This window comes from Cynocephalus volans, chromosome 1 (genome assembly GCF_027409185.1).
Source record: "Cynocephalus volans isolate mCynVol1 chromosome 1, mCynVol1.pri, whole genome shotgun sequence".
NCBI classification, from domain to species: domain Eukaryota; kingdom Metazoa; phylum Chordata; class Mammalia; order Dermoptera; family Cynocephalidae; genus Cynocephalus; species Cynocephalus volans.
In genome coordinates this window covers 165,780,222-165,800,410 of record NC_084460.1, presented here as the reverse complement: position 1 = coordinate 165,800,410, position 20,189 = coordinate 165,780,222, and the positions used below count along the sequence as shown (strand labels likewise).

The following is a 20,189-nucleotide window of genomic DNA, read 5'->3' as shown; positions in this document are numbered from 1 at the left end:
AGGGGAAAAATAAAGGAATGAAATACAACCAAGTAGTACACAAGTAAAAGAACTCTAGTTCTAAGAATATGAGGTCTTTAAAGACAACTGGCATCTGGCAAATTTCTGTTACAGTTAATATTTTAATCAATGGTTTTGTCAGAAATTGTAATCACGCATGCATATGTAAGGAAATGAGAGGGAGAGAGAAGACCAGGTAAAAATACAATTTGACAAAATCCTAAAACTTAACTACCCTTGTAAAACAATTATATTCCTATTTTCCATATTAGTTTCAATATGAGAAACTTCTCTTTCTACCTGCACCAAGGCAAATGAAACAGCATGGAGAGAGAGAGTACATCCTAAAGAAGAGTACCTAATATGTCCACCTTCAAATTAGACTCATTTTCTAATCGCAACATTTGTTCCTCTTATAATCATTATTGTGACTAATGATCATTAGTATTTCAACTTCTCCCTCCTTAGCACCTGCTTTTCTACCTCCTGTGATCTTGGTTGGGAAGGTGTCCAGTCACTGAAGTTCCTCAATTCTACCTGTAAAAACTGAGTCCACAAATATTGTGTAGTCTTACTTATATGTAGAATCTCAAAAAAACAGACTTAGGAGAATGATGGTTCCAGAGGCTGGGCAGGGTGGAGTGAGGAAAGAGGGGAGACTTTGGTCAGAGGGTACAAAGTTACAGTTAGATGAAAGGAATAGGTCCTGTTGTTCTATTGCATAGCATGGTAACTGTAGTTAATAATAATGTGCTGTGTATTTCAAAATAACTAAGAGAGGATTTTAAATCCTCTCACAATAAAGAAATGATAAATATTTGAAGTACTGGAGATGCTAATTCACCTGATTTGATCATTCCGCAATGTATATATGTATCAGAACATCGTATTGTGCCCCATAAATATATACAATTATTGTCAATTAAAAATAAAATAAAACTTGAAAAATAAACAAAAAAAAAAATGGTACGTGCTCCATCTCCTCTCCCAGTGCAAGAGTTCTAGCCCCCAGCAACTTTCACCTGTGTCTCTCAATCGGTCTCCTGTTTCCATGTGATTCTCCATATGGTCCCTAAATTGCCTTTTGGAATGTGGACTGGTTGCATCACACATGTATGTAAAAACTTTTAATGTCATTGCTTATAGAAAAGTATTTCTAACATTTAACAAAGATTAAAAAGGTCCCCAGAATGTGGAAGCAAACTGCTTTCCTGCTCTGGCTTCCACAAACATCCTGCCACTTGGATAAATTAGACTCATCTGTTTTGTACATACTGATGTGCTCCTGTCACATCTCCACATACAGTCCACATAGCTTTCTTCCTGGTACATTTCTAAGCATCCTTCCAAACTTAGTTTAAAGATGATCCCTTCAGTAAAGATATTTTTATTTAATTCCTGCCTCAGAAGGAAACTAATTTCCTACTTGTTGGTATTCCCATAGCACTTTTTCCTTCCTCTCTTTAAAAAACAATTAGTTCATGAACCAGTCCCCGACTAAATTCCCAGCTCCATGAGAAGAAAGGCTGTGTCTTACTCACCCTTCTATCTCCATCCCTTAAAATTCCATGACCCAAAAAAACAGACAGTAAGTCCTTGTGGAGTGAATGAATGATCATTGATGAGATCAAATGATCCCAAGTAGTGTCACTTGCCAGTGTGGTTTTGAGGTTCAATCTCATATTCAATAGACAATGGACACAGATGTGATGCATCAGGAAGTGAAGCTCTCATGAGAAGCGTTAGGACACCAAAATTATGTACCTTCCTAGCTGTAGCCCAAACTCTAGTTTTCAAATGCAGAATACTTAGAATTCTATTAGCTATTGTTAAAATAAGACAGAATTGCAAGTACAGTGCTTTTTTTGTTTGTTTGTTTATTTATCAAGCATTATGAATACTATCAAACATTGTACCTTTTTCTGGATTAGGGACTCAATAATTAGAAACTATCAATGAAAAGTTCTTTTATCAACAATTATAATATGCATTTGAGTTTATTAAATAACATTTTTATCAACATTTTTATTCTCTTAAAAGGAGGCATCCTGTCATTTGGGAATTGCTCTAACCTTTATTATGCCCTCTTTTAGATGTTAGGGGTTCCGTGAATTTCCCAAAGGTTCTTATCAATTTTCATTAGAGCCAGTTACAAAAATCTAATTTAGTTGTATATTTAATCAATGGCCCTGTCCATAAGTGTTTTCAATTAAGTATTATCTTAACAGATTTATTGATACAGACACTTTTATTTTCCCAAATAACTTTATGAAGTATAAGGAGAAATTTCAGAATTTCATATTTTTAAAACCCAGCAGATGGCAGTACAGTGCTGGTTTAAAGATTAAAAATAACAACAACAGCAAAAAAATGCTATTGCTATTGCGTTAAAGATTTCAAAAACTTTAAATAATCATTGTTATTCTAGCCAGAGACAAAAAATTCAAATTCCCACATTATTTTGAAAAATAAAAACACATGTCTTTATGTTGTGCAAATATAAGAATTTTTTTTTTTTTTTTAGCATGGTTAATTTTACATATCTGTGGGGTACAGAGTTGAATATCAATATCTGTGTGCAATATATGATGCTCAAATCAGGGTAATTAGTGTATTCAACATTATACCATGTAATCATTTTTTGTGGACCTTTACCAATTCCTTCCTTACCCCTCATGTGGTATTTCTCTTTCTGTTCCTGCCTTATTTCACATAACATCATTTTCTCTAAGTTCATCCATGTTGCTCTGAATGGCAGAATTTCATTCTTTTTAATGGCAGAGTAGTATTCCGTTGTGTATATATACCACATTTTCCTTATCCAGTCATCTGATGATGGCCATTTAGGGTGGTTCCAACTCTTGCCTATTGTACATAGAGTTGCAATAAACATGGGAGTGCAGATACCCCTTTGACATAATGATTTCTATTCCTTTGGGTATATATCCAGCAGTTCGTATGGTAGTTCTATCTGTAGTTCTTTGAGGAACTCCATACCATTTTTCATAATGGCTGCACCAATTTACAGTCTCACCAACAGTGTAGGAGAGTTCCTCTTTCTCTGCATTCTCTTCAAAATTTGTTATTCTCTATCTTTTTTATATTAGCCAGTCAAAATGGGGTAAGATAATATTTCATTGTGGTTTTGATTTGCATTTCCCTGATGCTGAGTGATGTTAAGCATTTTTTCATGTGTCTTCTGGCCCTTGTATATCTTCCTTTTTATTTTTAGAATTGCACTTAAAATGTCCAAGTTAATTTCTAGAAGTGAAATGTGTTCCTTGGTACATCTCTATTACTTACGTATGTAGAAGAGGGACAGGTAAAGAATAGATAGACTAAGAGGTAAAAATTGATCAGATCCTGGCCAGAGTATGATATAAAACCTAGGAGTGTGTTTGCATCTTACCCCTAAGAATCTCTGACCCAAGAAGCAAAGAGTTATTGAATGGAAACAGCCATCGGTTTTCTTCACTATTCAATGTAGCAATGCACTGGGAATTTTAAGTGTTTTATAACACTCAAGATGGCTTTTGTTGGTAAATTTTACTCTTCAGAATGCAAACCTTTAATTAAGCCACTATCTTTTAAAATAATAAGTTTTTGAGTAAAGGAGGTGACTACTAGATCCTGCAAATGATGCCATTAACTTTCCAATAAATCGCCCCACATAACAACAATGCTAAAAGGTGTAAATATTAGGGACTAAATGTCAATCTGTAGTATTAATTTATCAAGGTTAAAATCAACAAAGTAAACATACTTAACATCTATGAAGAAATTGTTTCCAAATTTTAAAATTCTATATTTTTACAAATTATTAATTCATCAAATAAAATAAATATTTCTATTGGTAACTGAAGTATATACTTAGAAGTAAAGACCTAAATGACCAAAAATACACAATAAAATATTTAAATATTCTACGTATCACACCAATCAGAAATTAAATCTACTGTGCAGGGAACTCATAATTTCAATTTTCTTTTTTTAAAGGAAATGACTCTGTAGAATGTCTGCCTGGTTCGAGGCCTTGTGCTGATGCTCTAATGTGTATAGCAGTTGATTTATTTTGTGATGGAGAGTTAAACTGTCCAGATGGTTCCGATGAAGACAATAAAACTTGTGGTAAGGTGACTCCTCCTTTCTCTCCACTCTTCCTTTTCATCTTCTCTTGCTATACACACAACCCTCAGATATCCAAAACAACTAAAGAATGAGCCGTTCCAATATCTATGCTTGCAATTTAATACAAAATCTAAAAAGTAATTGTGTTATATTTCTCTAAACTTTATTACATAATATTAAACATACTAATTAATTAAACAGAATTCCATTGATGACTATGGAAAGGATGCTGTGATTTTACAATGTCTGTCATAAATATGGAGAAAGAGGACATTACTTTTCATCCCTTTTCTGTATTAAACTACTTCAAATTATTATGAATTACAGTTCTCACTTATATATTCTCACTTCTTACTAATGCTTTTTCATGTTTTTTACCATTGTATTATATAATATCTGTCTTTTTTTTTTTGCCGTTGTAACAGTACCTAACTCAGTGAGCACCATTTTTAAATTTCTTGCTTTTATTTGGCTCTTGTAATTCTGTGAATACTGTAAACCACTTATGAATAATAATTTAATGTCTCATGAATAAAACACCCATGTTTTATTTGTATATTTTGGCATCTGCTCTGAGTATTAATAATTATATTATATTATTATTATTATTATTATTACTTAACACTTAAGCAGCACCAGGTACTACTTAAGCAGTACTTAAGGACCAAGTACCATACACCAAACATGGCTCTAAGTGATTTAAACATATTAACTCTTTGGCTTTTTCTTCATTTTATAGCTGGGTTCTATTTAGCAAAGTTTACTAGAAAACAGCATCTAAATGGGTAGTTTATTTTCATGAGTAACATATATAAGAGGACTACCACATAATTATAAATGTAGATTAGTAAGCAATGTGAAGTACAGTAGTCCTCCCATATGTGTGGTTTCATTCTCTATAGTTTCAGTTACCTGCGATCAACTGCAGTTTGAAAATATTAAATGAAAAATTCCCAAAATAAACCATTCATAAGTTTTAAATTATGCATCATTCTGAGTATTACTATAATTGTTCTAGTTTATCATTAGTTATTGTTTTTCTCTTATCATGCCTAATTTTTAAATTATACTTTATTATAGATATATAGGTATAAGGAAAAACAATATAGAAGAGTACTTCAAAAAGTTCATGTCTGAGGTAATGGATATACTAAGTGCCCTGATATGATCAGTGCACACAGCATGAATGTACCCAAACATCATATTCTACTCCATAAATATATACAATTCTCATAAGGCAGTAAAGAAAAATCGCTTGCTAGTTAGCTCAGTTGGTTAGAGCACAGTGTTATGACACCAAGGTCCAAGGTTTGGATTCCCATATAGGCCAGCTGTAGTAATAAATAATTAAATAATTTAAAAGAGAAAAGAGAGAGAGAGAGTAGAATAGTAGTTACCGCAGGCATGGAAAGGGAGGTTGGAGCGGGAGAGGGAGAGAAGTTGTTAGACTGGTACAAAGTTACACTTAGATAGGAAGAATAAGTTCTGGTGCTCTGGAGTAATAATAGCTAATAATACTATATTGTATATTTCAAGATAGCCAGAAAAGAGGATCTTGAATGTTACAATGACAAAGAAATAACAAATGTTTAGATGATGGATATACTAACTATTCTGACTGGATCATTACACAATATATGCAAGTATTGGAACAACAAACTGTACCCCATTGACGTGTACAATTAAAAAATAAAGTTCAAGGAAAAATAAAATTAAAAGATACTATGAATCTTTCCATGAGCTTTTTGAAGTATTCTCATGTATAGGATTCAGAACTATCTGTGGTTTCAGGCAAACACTGCAGGTCTTGGAAAGTATCCTCTGCAGATGAGTGGGAACTGTTGGATTTAGATAACTGCAACTTATAACTTATTTTTGAAGAATTAAAACATGAATTGAACATTTTTTGGTATGGTTTATCATCAGTTTTAAAACTGACTGTGAGTACGATTAGTTCCTAAAATGTGTTAAAGGCTGTAGTTACTATTTGCTACACTTCACTCTTCAATTACTTGTTACACTTTTCTCATTTTGTTTGATTTTAATTGAAGATGAATGTTCCAATAACAGACAAAGCTTAAAAGACAAAGCTTAAAAAATTACCTACCACTTGTACATACTTTAAAAGACAGGGGTTGGTCCGTTTCCCAGTACCCACTCAACAAAAGGCAGCTCTACTGAAGAGACTTCGACTAAACAATCCCAATTTAAATGTGCTTGGATAAAATTCAAACCTTCTATATACTCTGAACTGCACTCAGAGCATATTGGAAGAAAGTGCAGGCTACAGAATATTTTTCAATCTATTTTATATAACTAAGTTACTCAAAGAAGAAGAAAACAACCTTCTTTTTGTGCTATGGTTTTCAGATATTTTCCAAAACCATTTCAGGGAATGTGCCATCATGAGGAAATGAGGGTGATACTGATTCGATTCCAAAAGTAGTAACGTATGTCAACATTTTAAGCCTATACAATGATCAATAACCTCAAATAGTGGAAAACACATAACCAACATATAAGATGAATCAAATAATAAGAAAATGTGCCACACCTATTACTTGGTCTAGACACTCATAGAGTTCATAATTTTTATGATAAGTTAATATCAGTGCACATCAAAAAATAACCATAGGTGTACCATGTAAGTGTGACAATTTTTCCTAAAATAAGTTGTAACTCCATGAATTATATTTTGAGCTGCTATGAACTCATGAGATGAGCCTCGGTATCAGAACTGAATTATCTAAATTTGCTTTAAAGACAATTAAACTGCATCATTACTTTTCAGTATTATAACAATTTTTTGTTTATTGAGGGTTAGCATCAACCAGCCTTCCATGTCACTAATTCTCTTAAGTCTCTAGATCCTCATTTTTCATTTTCTTAATTCTCTAATTTGTATTTTAAAGTTAGCACTTTATGTATTTTGGTACATAAAATTATTATATAAATAATTTGTTGGATAAGTTAGTGGAAAAATTGATCAATTAATTTGTTTTTATCCAGTGAGAATTCAAGAATACAGGCTGTTTTATTCATTCTAATCATTGATGATGGTGAGCCCAAAATCCTGGAGGACTTCAGCACCAACTCAAAGTTCTAGTAGTATAATTTCCATCTGAGAGCTTTTGTCCATCAATCTATATTTGCAGAAAAAATTATAAGATTAATTTAAGAGAATATTCTGTATATGAAATTGACCTCTGCTTGCTTTCTCTCTTATTATCATTTTTTGCTCCAGCTGTGAGCTCTAATTCTAGTTTGTGTTATTAATAGAATCACATTAAGATAACTTCCTTATAGAGCTTGCATTTTTAGTCTTTCGTTATTTAGGTTTGCACAACTTATAGCTGACTATAGCTGAACCAAGATTTCTTCACATTGTTTTTTTCCTCTGATTAAAACTGTGTCAGAAAGAAAGTTAACTTTCAAGTTGACCTATGAGAAGGAAAGATGCTAACTTGCAGCCTTGAGGCCCACGCACAGGCTTATTTGGAATTTGGCAAGTGTCTTCAGAGTTTGCATGTCTCATATGTATGTGTGTAATAGACCTTGATGGGTGGGCATAGATCCTGTGTGTTATATATATATCCTGGAGAACTCAATGCCATCGGCAAACATGGAATTAATAAATATTGAGCCAGCAGAGGGAGCACTCAGTAGGTCCCAAAGGCATGCTGTTATGAATCCCATACAATTATAGACAACATTTCTGATACTACGATATAATGGCTGATATTATTTGATTGGCTCACTTTTCTCCCACTCATAATTTTTTTCTGATGCTGCACTAGAAAGCATTGTGTAGTATAAAAAGTCATAATTCTGAACACCCAGCAGTCCTAACTCATCCACGACTAGGTTTTATCTTTCTTTCCTGAAAGTCTATCCTGCTTCATTGTCATATGTAATATTTGGCTCTCCAGAAACATCCTGAAATTAAATGAAAGAATATATGAGAAAGCCCATAGCACAAGGCTGTATCTTGAAACGATAACAATTTGGCATTCTGAACTTTGTAATTGTAAGCAGTTCAATACCGTTGCAATTTTATTTTAAACACAGTCAGGAATTTTCTTCATCTTTGCTAGCATGAAAGAATTTATCAGAGCCCATTTAGAGCAGAATTTGATCTGTAGATGATCCATTCCCACTAAAATTTAGCAACTTTGTAGAAAACTGGACGGGTAAATTGATCATATTCTTTAGGACAGGCTAAATACTATTATAAACAATCTTAGCTGTTTGAGACAATAACTGTTTATTTATCATCTATATCAAAGTCCAAGAAAGATGGCAAAGAGCCACTCTACATAGACATTCAGGAAGCCATCTCCTTGCCCACTACCCTCTCTGCTCCCAGAGTCTCCCACTGGATCCTTTACCACCTGCTGACAGGCAAAGGAAGAATGGAACACAAGCACTTTTTAGAAAACGCATTTGGAAATAACCACAATCACTTTCACAATAGTCTATTGACCAACTCAGTCACATGGCCCCATCTGAAGTAAGGGATTTTGGGAAATGTAGTTTAGTCATGTGCTCAGAAAGGAACTGAGTCAAGGTTTGGCAAACAACAATCTCCGACACTAGAGACATAATTCAGGTTTTTGGAAAATTATGAATCCTGTAATGGAGCACAAAGCTGTTGATGCCTTTCCCAAAAAATATGTAGTAAATGGATGTGAGGATTTTCTAAAATTTTACCACCTTTGCAGACAGGTTTTACAATTTCTTAAATTGTTCTTCTTTTGTTACTTTTTAAATTATTTCTTTTGCTTCCTGTGTGTTGTAGAATGTTATTGAAAACATGATCTATATTCTACTTTTAAGAACATTGGAAGAGGTGGAATTCTTTTTTAAAAATTTCCTCCTCCTCCTTCATTTATGCTCTTATCCCCCTCCCCTCCCCCGCTTTTTGGCTCAAAGAGTGGGTGATGTCATTACAATAGCTCTATATATTGTATGTTATGCAGTATTTATAGCACAGTATGTTCTGAAATAATATTTCCCAGCTTTGAATTGTTGCTTATAAGCTGGTAGACTTTATACTAATAATTTAACCCCTTCAAGCTTCAGTTTCCCCACCTATAACTTCATAAAGTTGTTAGGAAGAGTACCTTAATAGATATTGAATGACTTTAGAACAATTCCTGGCACATAGTATGCATTTCATAAGTATTAGCAGTTATATTCTAGGGCTTAGAATTGATCATTCTACCTCATTGGTTCTACATATCATAATTTAAATATAAACTATTTATAATAGCAGTGGACTTTATTGCACTGCCTATTATCCTTGAGTCCATGTTGAGTCCATGTTGTTTCTTAACAAACTGTGATTAAAAGGCTCCATATGTCACAAAAAATGTGAGAAAACACTATTTTTGTTCTGTCATCATTGAGGCTAAGGAATCAATAGTCCCATTTATTTGGCATGGTTTGCAGTGGGCAGAGAGTTGAAGGTGAGGATAGATTTGCTTTTGCAACTAGAAAGTCATTTAGTACTGCATTTAAAAGTCACATATTTTACTGTTTATCTTCAAATCGTCACATATTAGCCTTAATTTGTCCTTGTTTGCAGTAAGTACTATACAAAAGAAGATTCAGTTGTCTCAACAAGCCATAATTTTCTCTCTTTCCTTTCTTTAGGTCTCTCCTGGATTGTTCAAAATTAAATTCTTCCTTCTTGGGTTATTATCTTTTCTGTTCTCAGTTCATTCTTTTCTTGTTTTGTTTGGTTTTCTGCTAGGAATTAGACTATAAAGTCATAAGCCAATGTAATTAATTTCTAGGTCATTATTCTTAAACAGACTTTGAATCTTAAAATTAACGTACCAAAGTAAATTTTATGGTTTTCAAAAAAATATATATACCAAAAATAACAAAAAGCCAAAAATTTGGGATTTTTACCAGGATTTCTACGTGCTGTTCAATTTTTTTAATTTATTTACTTTATTGTATTATTTTACATTATATAATATCTTGTATTGTATAACTTGATAGAATTGCTGTATAATGTTACAATGGGATTTTTCATACCTCAATTTGGGATTAACTTATTCCAGCACTCAAGTTCTAAAAGCAGCGATTTAATTTTGATACTTTTCTTTAACTTTCTTACCATCCATCAATGCTTCTGGCATTGAGGAATTTAAAACCCACCAAGAGAAAGAAGGTACTGTCTAGGAGTCATAATTTTACAATATGGTGTCAACAGAACTAAGTAACTAAGCATCTAGATATAAAAAATAATGTAAGAAAGACTAAAATTATAAAAATCAAATGGGTTTTATTTCTTTAGCATATACTATACATAGCAAGAGTATGAGAAAAACCAAAAGCTCTAAGTTATGGCTCCTGGTGCATGCCTTCAAGAAGTTTTTAATATAGTTGGTTGGAAATGATTATGATATAAATTAAAGACAACTAATAATGCTTGACATTAAGGAGAGGTTCATTAAATAAACATGTTATAAGAACTAAAAGAAGAAAATGAGTCATCATGGAAAGCAAAACACATAATCAGAAATATTAAGTGAAAATATTAAGCTAGGTCATCTATCCAAAAAGAACAAAAATGATGAAGGTAGAAAAATGGATGAAACAGATTGGATGGCTGGAATTCTCTACAGGTCACTAGCACTACCATTTTCCTGGCCTTATCCTAATCATTTTCTGGGGAACATCACATTTTGTGCATATATTTGAAATTCACCTACTTCCAATCTAATGGGACAAATAAGACTAATTAACTATTTCTCTAAATTGCCAGTTTACATAGCAATTTGTTTATATTTGTTTCTTTACAAACATGGAATACTAGACTTAAAATGCAGCTTAACTATGAGTGTTTAGAAATGGAATGCTTTTCTAAAATACTCTATCATGGGATGTGTAAGAGTATTTGGAAATAGCTAATAGATTTTAAACATGAGATCTGGTTTACTCCCATTTGGTAATTTCAGTTTTGTAAAAAAAACCTTGTACAGATTCCATCTTAAGTTTTCTGTGAAGTGTTTGTTATCTAGTTTGAATCTGAAGATTGTTTTGTCTAACATTGATCGGCATTGTTTTGCAGCCACAGCTTGTGATGGAAGATTTTTGTTGACTGAATCTTCTGGGTCTTTCCAGGCTGCCTATTATCCAAAGCTTTCTGCATCAACTGTTGTCTGCCGGTGGATCATACGGTAATATAACCAGCTTCTATTTCCCATTCTTAAGTCATAAAGTCTTTTTCTGATGCATTCTTACCGCTATCAAATAGTATCAGTAGTATTTTAACTATTATTGTTTTCATTAGCTATGAAGCAAGTCTTCCCAATTGACAAACTGTTCAAAAAGTTTCTCTCTCATTCCAAACCTTTTAAAAAGGTATTCTGTCCTATGAGCAATACTGTCTAATAAATAGGGCCATTTCATTGGGCTGTGTAGCAAATTTTTTTTTTCTTTAACTGGCACAAATCATGTGCAGCCAAGTCAATCAACATACATGTACGCAATTTCATGTCATCTGCATATGTCTTCAGAATAGTTTCTTTCTCAATATGCCAGTAATTGTATGAAAATCTCCAATAATGTGATTTAGTTACAGCAGATTAAGAGCAGGGGACAATGACAGTATACATCCTTTTTGATATATCTTGAATGACATTTGGATTAGTTACTGTATGTTTGACCTCTAAGCTCTTAATTCAATTGGCCAATCCAATCATGATGATGATTAAAATATCCAAGCTGTAGATTGCTGATCTACCTAAATGTTTACCTGATCATTTTTCACAGAGGAGGAATATCTGAATTTCCTTCCAGACATTTCAAGAGGAAAAATAATGTGTACTCAAATCAATATAAGAGATACAGCAATAAACTTATTAAAACTTTTTAAAAGTACAGGAATTCTCATAGCCTTAAATATGTTAACATGCAATGTAAACCTCCAATAAAAACTTCCCTATTAAACTACTGACTATTTCCCCCACAGAGCATGCAGAATGTGTTCCATGAAATTCACTTCAAAAAATTATATTTCAATTAGTTCATTTCTTCACCAGTTGGATGGGATTATGGTTTCCTAATATGACCTACAGTATGATAATTTTAATCATTGCGATGACTCAGTAGAAAACTGTGAGAATCAATATAACTGATTAAAGAAAGTTAAAAGGCAGAGCCTCAGGTTCTTGCCGAACAAATGACAGGAAATGGCCCATAAATAATCACAAGGGTTGTTTTCCTGTATAGATCTATCCCAGACAGGAGATATGAAGAAAAAAGTGTTCAACAAACATTTATTTGACATTATTGGGGGAAAGAAGAATATCTTGTTCTTTTTTAAATAATTTCTAATTTTGAGTTCAGCCCCATGTTAGATATGTGATATAACTAAGAGCACAATTTCATCTGTTTTGTGCCCGAGACAGCGTACTACTTGTGTGCTGAAAATAAGATTGTGTGTTAAAAATAATAACTTTAAGAATTCTTGTCAATTGAAAAATAGACCAATTTGGACAACACTGTTTCCACCACACATATATAGTTATGCACCATTTAACAACGGGGATACTTTCTGGGAAATGCGTGGTCAGGTGATTTCATTGTCTGTTGTGTGAACATCTTATAGTATATTTACATCACCAGATGGTAGGAATTTTTCAGCTCCTTTATAATCTTAAGGGACCACAGTTGTATATGCAGTGTGTTGTTATGCAGCATATGATGGTGTATGTGAGATGTGTATATACCATATCAAATTTTAAAAGAAGCGTTTGTAAGTGGTTATTAGCATTGTTCATAAGAAAAATGAAAATTCTGTTCTTTACTTAAAATGTCAATAAAAAGCATTAGAAAATATTAAATTACTTCCACAAAAAATGCAAAGAATTTATGAACCTAATTAATCTGCATCCTTAAGTACACAATGACTTCTTAATGAAATCTTTGGAATTTTATTAATATCGAATAAAACTAATTTGATTGTGAAATCCATTTTTGATAAAGATAGGTCAGATTTAGAGAGTTTATGAGCAGTACACACAATAAATGCTTGCTGTAATAATAATAGCCTTTTATGTAATAATCATCCTCTATTAATTCAGAATTTGTATGGTTCTGTTCTTTTCACTTCCTTTCCATTAATCTTTAAAACTACTTTAAGAAATTCATTTTTGGTGCAGGGATGATTTTAAAAACCTTAAGAATCTAAAAAATTACCCTAAAACAAATACCGTACTTCAAGATGAAATTATGATTTAATTAATTATGTAAATAATCAATTTTTTCTTCCTAAAACTTCTTACTATAGTAGAGATGCATTGTACTAGATAGTTTGTCTTTTCCTAATGGTGATCAAAGTAGGGGTAAAAACAATGATTTTTCTACAAGCCTGGAAGACCAATTAAATAGTGAATAAATATTTAAGATGCATTTAAACTATATTTTGGGCTAGACCAGCCCAGCTTTGGAATTAAGACCACATTTAGTATAGGAACAATGGTTAAGAATATGGATACTAGATACAGTCTGTGTGGGTTTAAATCTAGCATCCTTGGATTCAAAATGTATGATCTCAGGCAAATGACTGAATGTCTTTAATCAAAATTTTCTGCATATATAAAGTTCGCCATTTCTAACTACTGTGGTCAAAGTCATTATTAAATATGATAATGAATGTAAGTGCTTAACCACATATTAAGTGCTCAATAAAAGGGGGCTATAAAAAAATTAGCTACTGATCCAAAAAAATACAAAGTGTATAAATAAAATTTAGAAAAGTTCCCATTCTCTTAAAAAAAATCAGATCACCAAAATGTCTATTATTATTAAAAGCATAAGATTATATTCTCCAATTAATCATACTTTTATAAATGTTTGTGTTTTTATTGCAAGTTAGTTGGCTTTTTTGAGTCAGAAGAAAGTAGAAAACAAGTATGCACTTGTTTCTCTCTTCAACGTTCAATGATCTATTCTGAGAAGGCAAAGGACCCCTGAACACAAAGGTTCCTGGGGAGCTCCTCTCTCATTCCTTAGTTTCATAGCTTGAAAACAGCATCAGAAGAAGATCTCATCATATTCTTACCTAGAGACACCAAAACTTTAATTGAAAGAGCAGAAATCATGCTGAAGGCTGCTTCATTTCTTCTGCTTCTGTCTTCAGCTTTGACTCTGCATCCCCTAATGCTCTTGCCAGTAGGCTCCCTCCATCCATCCCTGAGATGACCTAATGATGGCAGAACTTAAATAAACAGCTGCCACCATCAACTTTGCTCTTTTTCTCTCAGTCCGGGCTGGAAGTTCTGCCACTCCCTTATCTCGATCCCCTTACTCCTGCCAATCTCCCGTGGTTACTAAACACATCTGCGAGTAGACTTTGGCATCTCTTTAATCTACCTATCTTACTCCAGTGGCCCTCAAACCTAAGAAATCATCACTATCATTCCTGAAGCTTTTCAAAATATACATTCCAGAACCCACTCCAGAACTGCCAAATCTGATACCCAGGGCAGAAGTCCTCATCAGTATTTTGTAAAAATAACCCACCACTGTTATAACTTTATCTCCCTGGCAGCAAACACTGGACAAGTACAAAAATATGGGTTACTGCTTAGATGTCTTTGAATTCTGCCCTGCTAGTAGCTTCCATTTCACTATCACCAACGCCAGTCCTTGAAGACTAAACTCTAGTCCCAAACTCCAGCCCCCAACTTGCCAAACCTACAGTCCTGCCACAAAAGGACATTTACCAATAATGGCCTTTGGACTTTTAAAAATGCACTACCTTTGTAATGAATGTTCTCAGTTGCCTGATTGGCCAGGTGACTACTGGTGGAATACCTAAAAACCAAGGCAGGCTTGTTCATCCAGCATCCTCCAAGGCCAGCCTCTCGGGCCAGGTCAGTTCTCAGTCAGTTCTCAAGGCTCCTGCTTGACTTTGGAAACTAGATATCTCCCTATTATTAGCCCTTTCAGTTTTCTCTGCTGGATCCATCTGTAGATGATCTATCCTATCTCACGGTGTTGAGAGAACCTGAAATCTATATGCAAAAGAATAAAATTGGACCCTTATCTTACACCATACACAAAAATGAATTAAAGACTTAAATGTAAGATCTTAAATGTAAGACTGTAGGATTCCTAGTAAAAACATACGTGAAAATCTTTATAACATTGGCATTAGCAGTAATTTCTTAGATATGACACCAAAGGCATAGGCAACAAAAATAAAAATAGAGAAGTGGGACATCAAAGTAAAATGCTTTTGTGCAGCAAAGAAAACAATGAACACAGTGAAAAGGCAGCCTATAAATGGTTGAAAATATTTGCAAACCATATATCTGATAAGGGGTTAATATACAAAACACATAAGGAACTCCTACAACTCAATAAAAAACAATGAAAATGGGAAAAGGACTTGAGGAAACATTCATCTGCAGACATACAAATGGCCAGCAAGTATATGAAAAGATGTTCAACATTACTAATCATGAGGAAAATGTAAATCAAAACCACAGTGAGATATCACTTTGTGCCTATTAGGATGGCCATTTTTAAAAAATAAATAAAATTAAGTAAAAAGTATTGTCAAGGATTTCAAGAAATTAGAACCCTTGTGTATTGATAGTAGGAATGTAAAATGGTGCAGATACCATGGAAAACAGTATGCAGTTTCCTCAAAAAATTAGAAATAGATCTACCATAGTATCCAACGATCCTAGTTCTGAGAATTTATCCAAAAAATTAAGATCAGGATCTCAAAGATATATCTGCACTCCTGTGTTCATTTCAGCATTATTCCCAATAGCCAAGATATGGAAATAACCTAAGTGTCTATTGACAGATGAATAGATAATGTGGTATACACATACAATGGAATATTATTCAGCCAGAAAATGAAGGAAATCTTGTGCACGGTACAACATTGGATGAACATTGAAAACATCAGGCCAAGCGAAATAAAACAGTCACAGAAAGATAAACACTGAATGATTTCATTATATTATGCTTAGAAAGTAGTAAAACTCATAGAAATGAAAGTAGCATGTTGGTTGCCAGAGGCTGAGAGAAAAAGCAATGAGGAGGTGTTCAATGGATGCAGAGTTTCAGTCAAAGAAGCTGAAAAACTAAATATCTTCTGTACAACATTGTGCTCATAGCTCACAATTCTGTACGGTACATTTAAAAACTTGTTATGAGGGTAGGTCTCATGTTAAATGGTTTTTACCTCAAGAAAAGGAAATACATACAAATTCCAGAATGAATTAAGAATTATGACAACTGTTAAGAATGTTGTAATCTGTTTTTTGTTTTTAATTTAGTGTGAACAATGGACTTTCTATTAAACTGAGCTTCGATTCCTTTAACACATATTATACAGATGTCTTAAATATTTATGAAGGTGTAGGATCAAACAAGATTTTAAGAGGTAAGTTAAAACAAATATACAATTCATTATCAAAATGAAATTATGTGGGGAGTGTCAAGCTAGGGCTGGGTCTGGAGCACACCAACCCCTCAAGCCTGTTCACAGACTTGGTCACAAACCCTTCACATGCCAGTCTATGAGCTAGTTAACTGGCAAAAAAGGTCCTTGGAGCCATAGGTTTGAGAGCATGGCGGTGCCAGGCAGATGCCTGAGGCACTAGACACAAGCCAAGGTGGCAGCACCACACATGTGCACTAACTCCACCCACACACAGCTTATTTACAAAGAATGTGCCACACCACCCCCAACTGGGCCTAAGGCAAGGGGACCTGATTAAATTATTTTACTTTCCTAGCAGGGAGCTTTTTGGAGTGATATCTTTTCCCTTTGGTTATGAACAGAATATGGACTTGAAATTTAAATCAATGAAAGGAAAAAGCAAAACTTGTTATAAAAATTAGGAAGTTAGTGCTCTATATAATCTGCTTCATAATAAAATAGTTACTATTTTACATGGCCTTCTTCTAATTGATGCTTTAAAAATCATGTGAAATTAGCCAAAGAAACGTAATTATATATTGGTTACCATGTATTGTTTAAATGTTACTTTCTTCCTATTAAGCAAAATTCAGACAGCCCTGAAAATTACTATTCTATTTTTCTCCAATATTGAGTAGGTTATAAACTCACAGAGTCTGTTCTTCTCTTTCTTTCTTTCTTACTTTTTTTGTGGCTGGCCAATACGGGGATCTGAACCCATTACCTTGGTGTTAACAGCACTGTGCTCTCCCAAGTGAGCAAACTGTCCAGCCCGTGTTCTTATTTTCAATGTGCACTCTGATCTTACGTCTTTTGCAGGAATAATACTAATAAAGTGGGTAAAATAGTGTCTAACACAGGAGTTAGGTCCAGTAAATGGTAGGTATGATGGTATTGTTACTAGATAACCATTCACTGTTAGTATGCAGACACTGATGGAAGCCGAGAAGAGGGCAGGGAATGCACTAGTAAGATCCATCTACCCATCCCACTTTGTTCCATCTGACCCTAACAGGCACAGACCTATTCGTGGTAGCCACAGAAAGTAGGAGTAAAAATCCAGGAAGAAATAAAAAGTGAGGATAGAGAAGAGAATGTGGAAATAGAGCCCAAGAAATAACCAGTACTTCACACTTTGGAGAAATAGTTAAGTGTTGAGCTAAGATGAGGTTGAAAGCAACACCTGTCATTAAAGTTTATATAATAACGGCATTTATTTTTATAATTTTGCCTTTCAAATTGTATTTGTGAGTAATAATAAGTGATGTTTGGTGAACACCTGAAAATATTTTTGATTGATTTAAAAATTTGAGAAATATTTAAGCATATGCTAATAAATTTAGTTTTTGTTGGGTTCTATTGATTTTACACTGTACTGAATGATTTTTGTGGATTTTGTTATTTAATAATATTTTAAACAAACCTGCAAAGTATGTATTACAGAAGAATAAAATGAGGTCCAAGAGGTTAAATGACCACGTGTTTACAGAACGAGTTAGTATTACAGGCAGAAATCAAACCCAAAATTCTCTGACTTCAAACACAATGCAATTATTCACTGTGCTTTAAAAGCTTGAGTACGAATATAATAATGAGTATATATAAAACATATGAACTCATGGTAAGTCACACTCGGCTTAAATAAATGGGCCAACCATTTCAAAATCTATTTTTGTGGTTGATAAATGCAGTTCCTTAAAATTAGGATCAACATAAATATTTACATTGATGGACAAATAAGCTAGTTCATATAAATATCTCTAAAGACTAATGTGACATTAATAAGTTTTAGCATACATTGATCACTTATAATGTGTAAAGCAGTGCTGTCAGCACTTTAAGTTCGCTCAATAAATGCAATTATGTAGGTGCTATTATAATCTCTACAAACATGAAGTCTAAACTCACAGAGGTCAACCACCCAATAAGTGGTAGGTGTAAATTGCCCTCATGTTCTTTTATTCTTCAAATATCACTGTTTGTCTAAACACTATTTTCACATGCTTAGACTAGCAGTCATTCATTAATGTCTCAGAGTAATTAGGCATAGTGACATGAATAATGCACAATAACTAAAAAAAGTAATAAAGAAACTAAATATCCAAGTAGAAAAAAATTTACGAAAGTGTATTTAAATAATAAGTTAGGCAGCTGTTTAATTTTAATGTCTTTAAAATAAAAATCTATTTTAAAGTTTTAAAAATAAAATATTTTAATTTTAACCTGGAAAATATATGAAAAAGAACATTAGATGTTACACTTCTAAAATTCAAAAATAACTTTTTGTTAAAATTCAAAATAACTTTTTTTTAAAGAAAGGCAATAATATCTTACCTTCAGTCGTAGTACAGTGCCTGTTTTATTGTAAAAACTCAATATTTGTTGATTTAAATTTTAACTAACAGATTTATATTTCTACCTTATGGCATTATTGTAGTATGTAATTAATGGAGACAAGCAGTATTTCTCATAACTCTGAAGTTATTTTGAATTGAAATAATGCCAGTATTTTAATTCTTTATGCACAAGCCCATATTCTGACTATTTTAGCAAGTTCCTTTGTGTGAGAGATAGAAGATTTACTTTCATTAAATTCCAATTCAGAATATATATCTCATATATTGTTATTATTTTATCATATATTTATAGATATTTTACTTTAATTAGGGAAAATAGGATTATCTAGAGAAAATACAGGGAAATAAAAGCGTCCAGTACCATAAAATACTTGCTATATACTTAATTAGGGATAACTCAGTGTAAACAAACCCTAAAGGCATTTTTAGTCATTTTTATACACAGTCATGGTATGAAAGTTCTGGTGAAAAAGATCTTCTTCAAGGAATTATGACAACTGAAGTAAACCATAATAGATTGCCAGGAGAGTTAGTTCAAAATGTCTTCTTTAAGTTGCAGTGAAAAAGGTATAATATTAAATTCAGTGGTGGTAATAATTATCAATACTAGGTATGGAAGAGGTAAAATACGTGAGTAACTTCATTTAATTTTTTGTCCAGAAAAATTCATAAATATTGTTTCTGCATCCTCAAAGAAAGACAATAAAAATAGCCTGGGTGAGCACTCTGAAACAGTTTTCAAAATGCCAAGCCCATAAAATGTGTTTCTGAGTGCATAGTTGTTATGACATTCTTTATATTCCAGGTGCTCAGCTGGTAGTCCAGTCCCATAGGACTGCTGGCAATGTGTACCTAATACTGTCTCTTAACATTGTGTAAGACCATGCTTCTAAAACTGAAACACCCAAAAATGTGCATAGGTCTAGTCAAAGCTATAAAATAAACAGAGTGGATCTTCCTGAATTGTCAATTTACCCTATAACAAAAGTAATCACACACTGTAAATATGAAACTAAATAATATATTCACGTATTTTCAAGGTAAAGCATTTTTGACAAACATTATGCTTTTATCAGGACACTTTTGTGTACACTCAGAAGTACCCATGTACTCACTTATATTGGTAGGAGAACTTACATGGAAAAATTTAACAAGGACTGGCTTAAAGAGTCGCCCCTTCCAAAAGTTCTCATAGATTCTCCAATCATAGTGCCTGGCAAAATTAAAGATTCCTTCCTCAG

At 33.1% G+C, this 20,189-nt stretch overlaps 1 protein-coding gene across 1 annotated transcript in view; it reads left to right on the top strand.

Annotated features, from left to right (window-relative positions):
* The window catches only part of TMPRSS15 (transmembrane serine protease 15), a 130,824-nt gene that overhangs the window by 29,544 nt on the left and 81,091 nt on the right, over window positions 1–20,189 (top strand). The window contains exons 6-8 of the mRNA XM_063113305.1: window positions 3,997–4,128; window positions 11,213–11,321; window positions 16,446–16,552. Of these exons, the coding sequence (XP_062969375.1) occupies window positions 3,997–4,128; window positions 11,213–11,321; window positions 16,446–16,552 (348 nt within the window). The remainder of the gene's footprint in view (window positions 1–3,996; window positions 4,129–11,212; window positions 11,322–16,445; window positions 16,553–20,189) is intronic.